The sequence below is a fragment of the Montipora foliosa genome, chromosome 9 (genome assembly GCF_036669935.1).
Source record: "Montipora foliosa isolate CH-2021 chromosome 9, ASM3666993v2, whole genome shotgun sequence".
Taxonomy (NCBI): Eukaryota; Metazoa; Cnidaria; class Anthozoa; order Scleractinia; family Acroporidae; genus Montipora; species Montipora foliosa.
In genome coordinates this window covers 5,866,108-5,873,607 of record NC_090877.1, presented here as the reverse complement: position 1 = coordinate 5,873,607, position 7,500 = coordinate 5,866,108, and the positions used below count along the sequence as shown (strand labels likewise).

At 40.1% G+C, this 7,500-nt stretch overlaps 1 protein-coding gene across 2 annotated transcripts in view; it reads left to right on the top strand.

Moving 5' to 3' along the window:
- The window catches only part of LOC137969441 (tubulin-specific chaperone D-like), a 28,311-nt gene that overhangs the window by 19,616 nt on the left and 1,195 nt on the right, over window positions 1-7,500 (top strand). For both annotated transcript variants that reach the window (XM_068815669.1, XM_068815670.1), the window contains exons 33-48: window positions 1-7; window positions 179-242; window positions 422-513; window positions 773-913; window positions 1,252-1,335; window positions 3,903-4,007; window positions 4,150-4,203; window positions 4,556-4,694; window positions 5,079-5,131; window positions 5,236-5,304; window positions 5,384-5,461; window positions 5,712-5,801; window positions 5,999-6,086; window positions 6,769-6,878; window positions 7,024-7,102; window positions 7,390-7,447. The exon at window positions 1-7 is cut by the window's left edge and continues 48 nt beyond it. In XM_068815669.1, the coding sequence (XP_068671770.1) occupies window positions 1-7; window positions 179-242; window positions 422-513; window positions 773-913; window positions 1,252-1,335; window positions 3,903-4,007; window positions 4,150-4,203; window positions 4,556-4,694; window positions 5,079-5,131; window positions 5,236-5,304; window positions 5,384-5,461; window positions 5,712-5,801; window positions 5,999-6,086; window positions 6,769-6,878; window positions 7,024-7,102; window positions 7,390-7,447 (1,311 nt within the window). The remainder of the gene's footprint in view (window positions 8-178; window positions 243-421; window positions 514-772; window positions 914-1,251; window positions 1,336-3,902; window positions 4,008-4,149; window positions 4,204-4,555; window positions 4,695-5,078; window positions 5,132-5,235; window positions 5,305-5,383; window positions 5,462-5,711; window positions 5,802-5,998; window positions 6,087-6,768; window positions 6,879-7,023; window positions 7,103-7,389; window positions 7,448-7,500) is intronic.

Genomic DNA, 7,500 nt, shown 5'->3' with positions numbered 1-7,500 from the left:
TTTCAAGGTGGGTGTTGCACTTTCAAATCGCTTATCCAATTTTATTTTATTAGCTTTGTCGTATATGAATACGACAGGGTAACCGCGTCAGCGTGAAGCCAGATACAACGGACCCGAGTGAAAAGGATGCCGGACATAGTTTTTTTTTATCATAACGATTTCATATATCTTTTTTTAGAGTTGGTTTTTCTCAAGCCTTAGGGTCTTTACCCAAATTTTTGCTGGTGTCAAGATTAAAAACGGTGAGATATCCTACTCGTTTTTCCTCCGCGAGGAACAATTTATTTCCAGAACTTATTAAAACGGCAGTCATGTATTTTAGTACTTTTGTGCTGTCTGTTTTCCTCGTTTTACTTACAACTTTGACCTGAACTGTTGACGTGAACGCGGATAGTTGTGTAACAATTTGTTTTTGTTGTAGGTATTTTCAGGTTTAATCACAACCACGCAGATATCAAATGATCCTGGTAAATTCGCCGAATCTCGGAGGGATGCCCTGAAAGCTCTTGCCAGGTCAATCACTGAAGTCATAGGTTTGATCGAACAGAAACTCAAAGTCAGTGATAAGCGATACAACTGTTTTGTTTATCTCAAACTGACCTTGTAGATGCAGTATTACAGAGTTAAATTGCACAGGAATGAAGAATTGTCGAACTCTTTCAGATAGTTGAGATTGCCCAAATTTTCCCTAGTCTCGCACTTTTATTTTCCACAAATACAAAAGGCATTGGTTTTTTATTTGGCCTTACGACTCTTCTTGTGGACATTTCAGAATCGCCTGTACTGTGGGACTGAGTAAGACTGGTGACGACGAGGACGTCGTAACAGAAAGCAGTGTTCGTGTTTTGTATGAAGCTAATATCGCCGCCTTGAACGATTACACTATCGATAGCAGAGGTGATGTAGGAGCTTGGTAAGTAGCTTAATTCTAGAGATAGCTTAAAGTACTGTTTTGGTAGTTAACTTCGCTTTGAAACTTCTTTGGTAATAGAGCGGTTTTCAATTCAGTGTCCGCAAAAGGAACTTCGCAATTGCTTCGGTTGTGCATCGCTACGCATGGTGATTGGCTAAAACTGAAATCTCGCGCCACGTGCTCCGCCGTTCAAAGGCAATAGCAGACCCGATTTTGTATTGTTACCTTACTGAGAGGGTAGGGGCGGGGGCGGGAAGAGGGGGGCAAGAGACGATCTCTGAGAAGTCTTTAGTCTTGCTATTTGACAGTTAATTCGATTTGTTGTTTGTTGTTGGTAGGGTTCGAGAGGCTAGCATGAGTGGACTTGAAACTCTGACTTGCTTTGTTGTACAAAACGACCCGTCGCTCCTTCCACCCGATATGTGAGTCAATGTTGTGCAGTTTCTTAAATACGTTCGATTGCAAACTCTGAATAATCTTCACTGCTTTGCTCACTTTCTTCGTGTCTCTTCAATAAATTTTTTTTCTGTTCCGTTTTTATGTTCTCCTGATATATTCTCGGTTCTTATTGATATTACCGCGACGGAGTAAGAATAGTTATTATCGGTTAGAAGAGCAATAATAGTCCTGCTTCATTTGCGGCACGCATTTCTTTGCCGTGTTCGGCACAACAACATGAAAAAAATCGGTTTTTGACTGAGAGGAGAGCGTGAGCATACAACTGGAAGATAATATACAGCATTGCGTTAGAAATATTAAGCATCACGTTAACGAGGAAGGGCAAACGTGGCCGGGTTTGCCATTCCAGTGATTCCACGTTTCACGTAAAATGGAGTGAAGCTTGTGACAGCAACCTCGTTCCCAGGGCCTCCATTGTCTCTCTCTCTCTCTCTTCATCGACAAAGAGACACTGAGAACGAGGTTGCTTGTGACTTTAGCTTCGAACCATCCACGCCAACTCTGAATGGACTCTGTTAATCTCGAGTATTTAGTCTTTTTAAACATTGCTTGTAGAAAAAGACGGTATATAAAATGAAAATCCTTACCTGACCAATTTTGCGAATGTTGATCAGGACTTTTTGTGAGTCAACGTGAGTTCATAAAGAAAATTGCGATAAGGAGTCAGTTATGAACGATCTTTTACCTTGAAAACTAATTTTCCGTTGTTTGACTTACGGAAAATGGTTTTGGGGTTCTTTTTTTTTCCACAAGCAACTTGTCGTGTAGAAGAGAAACGAGAAAAAATTCCACATACTTATACGGTAAACGTGAAAATGCCAACTTTCACGCAGAAATGGCAGGCGGCAAACGGCAAACGCTAAAAATGGCGGGAAAATCATGGTCACGTGGTCACTTTTGCCGTTCGCGTGTCCCGTTGACGTGATGCTAAAAGGGACCTTAACTTTGACGTTTTCGCTTGTTTACCGCAAACAGCAACGCCTAAAAGTCTCGTGACTCCGATTTTGCCGTCCCATTTGAGGTTCACTTTTCAACAGTAAGAACCCTGTCTATCGGTAAGTGAATAACGACAAAGGTTTTCGCTAGTTTTAAACCATTAAAGCTGCGTATTGACATGAAAATTTACTTTCCTCAGAGGAAACAAATCGAAAGTGGTTCAGCGTTGTCTGTACTCCTATCGACAACGATATCTGTTTTGACCAATGTAGTTGTCGATAAGAGTACAGACAACGCTGAACCACTTTCAATTTGTTTTTTACCACGATGTTCAACGCCAAAGAAAGTGTTTATTTCAGAGCGTGACCAAAATCATGACACAAAGAAAGAGCAAGCGTTGTCTATAACTTTTCTCGCAATATGATTGTTTTTTTCCCCCAAAATGAGCGTTCCTGATTGGCTATTACATTGCGTGACAAAGTGACCCGAACATGACGCGAGAGCGTTATCTAGACTCTTATCGACAACGGCAATTTAGCCAATCAGATTGCGAGATTACAAGCAAGCTATCTCGATGAATGAAATTAGTTTGATTCAGTTGTGAGATTACAAGAATTACCAACCACACGTCCTTGAACCCATGAATCGTCATAAACAAACATGGCGTCGTGATCGATGCACGCGTTTCGTTGTAAAAAATAAACCTGAATCTTAAGGCCGGACTATTCACATACGGCGAACTCCGAACTGAAAACGGCTGGCCTTCGTTTGCGGTTTGCGGTTTTACAGGAAATCCTCGATCTTAAGGTCTCCAAACGGCAAACGATAGGCTGCTGTTTGCCCTCAAATCGAGAAAATTCTTTTATTCTACTGTCTTTTTCTTTCGAGAAGTTACTTGATAGCTAACAGGTAAGAAAGTTTTTCATCCTGACGTTTGCCGTTTTAATATATTTACAGATTCACTCCACTAAATTACAAATAGATAATAAATTAAATTAATCACTACCATAAAGAAAAGTTGCGGAGAAGGAGACAGCCAACAGCGCTAATCAGTGCGCCATACTAAGGATTCCCCCGCTAGCTACGATGTAAGAAAAATATAAACAATATAAAAGTTGATGTTTCTTAATAAAACTTAAACCTTCCTTTTAAAAGTTGCAATACTATTTGATTTTCTAATATTATTAGGTAAACTATTCCATTCATAAACAATACGGTTATAAAATAGCTAAATTTAAAACCATTAGTCTTACTTCTTATGGTTATAAATGTACAAATCGTTTGTCGTGAACGCATTGCTCTAAAACCCCTTATACACACGCACAAAATTTGGCTCGGTACCAACATTTGAAGAACCGAGCACCCCTCCAGAGATGTGCTGAGCACCCCTATAATTTCTGGCACGGGTGTCTAATAAGCCTCCTGTTTACACACGAAAATTTACCTTGCCGTACTCGAAAAAACATAGGTGTGGTACCAAGGTTTCAGAGTGCAGTGCCAGATTTTTGTGCCAGTGTAAAGCGGGTTTCAATCTCTCTTCAATCATTTATGTGGATACTATAACAATTCTCAACTTTTTGCTTTACTTTCTCAGCGTTCAAAGAGTAATGCAGTGTCTTGCACAGCAAGCTTCCGAGAAAATTGATCGCACAAGAGCCCACGCTGGCGAAATATTCCTTAGACTTCTATACATGGACAGGTCAGTAGTTCAGACCGATAACGAAAGGCCAGACGAGCTCATTGCTCACCAAATGATCATGGTGTGTTTTGGACATTTTTTGTTGTATTCTCACAAATCCCTTCATCTCTTCAACACGCAGTTTCTTGTCGTTATTTTTTAGCCCTTCTGTTCCTCATATACCACACTACAGAGAGCTTCTTGAGATTTTCCCAAGGTATGTGATGATTGGCAGTGGTTGAACACTTATTTCGTTGTTATGAGGTGATTCCCTCTGCCCATTATGTCCCATGTATTTCCAAAACGCAGTCAAGTAAGCGTCAGCCTATTGACGGCTGCCCTAGCTATATATCTCTCCCCTATAACTGAATATCATGGAGGGGCGTCTGCATGCCATTTTTCTTGTTATTTGAACAGAAATCTCTTCTGAAAATTATTTACATTAAAGCTACGACATCCTGTGCATGTAATAGGCTGCTGCTTTCGCATGGTTCGATTTGATTTGGCTTCAGACCGCCCTGATTGCGAAAGAGTGCCAAATACATCCTTTCCTCTCTGCTTTACTGTAGAAATGATTGTTCAGAGATGAACTGGAGTGCACCTGCAGACTGCTTCCCTCGAATCACCAAGCTTTTGGCCTTGTCATCCTACCGGCGACCCGTTCTTCTTGGTTTAACGGTTAGCGTTGGTGGTTTGACCGAGTCGCTGGTGGGTGAACATATCTCTATCATTATTATTATTATAATTTTTTTTAAAGTGCAAATTAAAGCGAAGATTATAATCAGGGAAGTATTTTACTAAGACGAACACATTAGAATTGCAAGAGCAGAGAGATCAGCCCTGTGTAGCATTAGGCTGCTGCTTTTAATTGCTTCTCCCTTTTCAGTACTTGGTTGATAACTGTGGCAAAAAGGCAAGAATAAAATATCTCATCATGATTGAGTTTTGGAAAAAAGAAATTTTAGCCCCAAGTTTACCGTTGCAGTAGATGGGAAGTTTCATCTCTCTTACTATCATAATTTTTCCCTTGCGGTTAATTCCAGATTTCCCCGTAAAACTTCTTCAAAAGGCTCTCATATTTTCCTTTTTCAGGTTCGACATTCGTATGCTTCATTGCTTGGTTTCATGAAAACCATTAACAACAGGTAGTTAAAAATTATTCTTGATATTTTCAAGTGTGTTGTGAAATCTTGCACCTTCGCTTGTTAAGGAATCATGCGCCCTTCCTTTTGACCTCTTGTCATTTCAGTGAAAAGGATTTGAACGCTTTTGCGGAAACGCTTTTGGAAATTTACCAGACAAACCAGAAGAATGACAGGCAAGTTCGATTTTGTGCATTTTGGTTTGGTTTAGAACGTCTTCGGTACCAATTTATCCGTTTGTTCGTTTTATCACAGAATAATAGTTCCTTTGTTCAAGATGTTGGATATGCTGTTTTCAAACGGATGCTTCGAGTTGTTCGCGGATGATGAAAAGTAGGTTATAACGCGATTGGTTCATTCAGTGATGCAGAACTACAACACGTGATTCTTGAGGTCGTTTGTCGAAGAGCAAGGTGGCTGAAACAAAATTGCTTCATATTTATGCCATGTAATTTTCTGCGATATGATGTACTGTACTTTGTGCCAGGCGCTTAAAACTACTATTCAAGCAAAAAGCAAATATTAATTGTAGTCGTTGTGAGGATAATGATGATGATACGAACGTTTTTTTTTTCTCTCCTAGCCATCCGTTTCCTCAAAGTGTGTTAAACCTGACCAAGAATGAGATCTTCAAACTTGGTTGCGCTGGGAAGCTGATAACCAGTGTTAACGTGTAAGGACAACCCTTTTATGCTCCAAAGTTTTGCAGGGTCGTTGTTCAGTTAACCAAGAGGCATTTTAACTTTTCAGCTCAATGCCTGCCAGCCACATTGGAGACATCTTTAATGATTTTTGTATCGCTCTCCTCTTTTCTTTTCCCGGTTTTACTTTCTTTGGTCATCCTCTTCCTCAATTTTCTGGTTTTTCAAGGTTCTGCGGACTATTACAGTTTCCTGGGGTAACAAGAACAAAGTCTTTCCAACAACTTTCCATTTTCCTCTGCCATAAATACCCACAGGTAGGTCTTAGATGCAGAACTGGAACTGAATAACTTCAACCAGATCAAACGACAACGAGAAAACTATGAGTGTGTATGAGGAGAATATGGCACTATCAATGAGATTGAGATCAGTTCTAGTTGATATTATTAGGGGCGTTTATACGAGAGAAAATAAGCCGCGGTTTACTCTGGCCGCGGCTTACATAAGACGCGAACACCCCGTATAAATGGTACCAAAATCTACGTTCACGGCTTTCTCAAGCCGCGGCTTATCCTAACCTGGGAGGTTATACTCGTATAAATAGTTCCTTTCGCGTATTATGTACGCCGCGGCCAGAGTAAGCCGCGGCTTATTTTCTCTCGTATAAACGGCCCTATTGTCTCCACTTTGGCGATTCAAAGACACTGATTTATGTTGCAGTATAACACAATACAAGTTGCGAAGAATAAAAACAGAAACTTCGCTCCCACAAAAATCAATGCATGCAGTGGAACTTCTAAAAGTGTTTCTACGGAAATTATCAATTCTACCAGGAGAAAATTCTTTGTATGGTTTTTGCAGCCTATATTGCCAACAATAATTATAGGAATTTCCAGAAAGATTCCGTCGCCAAAATCACTGGAGTAAATCTCTGATGCTTGCGAGATTTACGTTGGAAAGTGATAAAAAAAATCTCCTCAATCTTTTTTGTTTTCACAGGTTCGAAAGACAGCCGCTGATCAGCTTTATTCGGCGGCATTGACGTACGATGATATCGTCCCCGCAGAGAACTTAGATGACGTGTTGGCAATACTGAGCGAAACGTCCTGGTGAGACATTCGTATATTCTTTGAATTGTAAGACTAAGAAAAACAGGGCGTTAAAATAAACTTAAACATCTTTCCCCTGTGATAGTCATGCATTCGCACTCTTAATTTATCATGAATTCGCAATTTACTTTCCATGGTATTTTAGGGACGCAAATGTTGAAGGACTTCGCGTCATTCGAAACAAGCTATGTGATATGTTAGGAATCCCTCATCCAGTTTTGAAGGTAAGGTCCTGCAAATTTGGCCAATCACAATAGAGGTAGTCAGTTAGATGAACCAACCGTGATTCTTAGTTTCCTTTTGCAGCCGACGCCAAGCGCGCGAAAACTCTAGCAAGCCAATCATATTTGGTTTTGCTTTTATTTCTCATTGGCTTAGAAAGTTGGCGCGATTCCATAATTGTTTGTATTTCTTTTAGTTTGCGTTATGATAAATGCTCTAATTCCCGTGGATTGCCTAACACTACTGACGAGGCTGCACATTTATCAATTTTTTTCTTTGTGTATTTTAGAGCTCGACACCAAAATCTGATGTCCACCGGAAAACAGATGAATTAGAAAGCTACAAAGGTGTGGACTGAAAAGAGATGCTTTTACGTTGATGGAATTGCATCAACTCACTT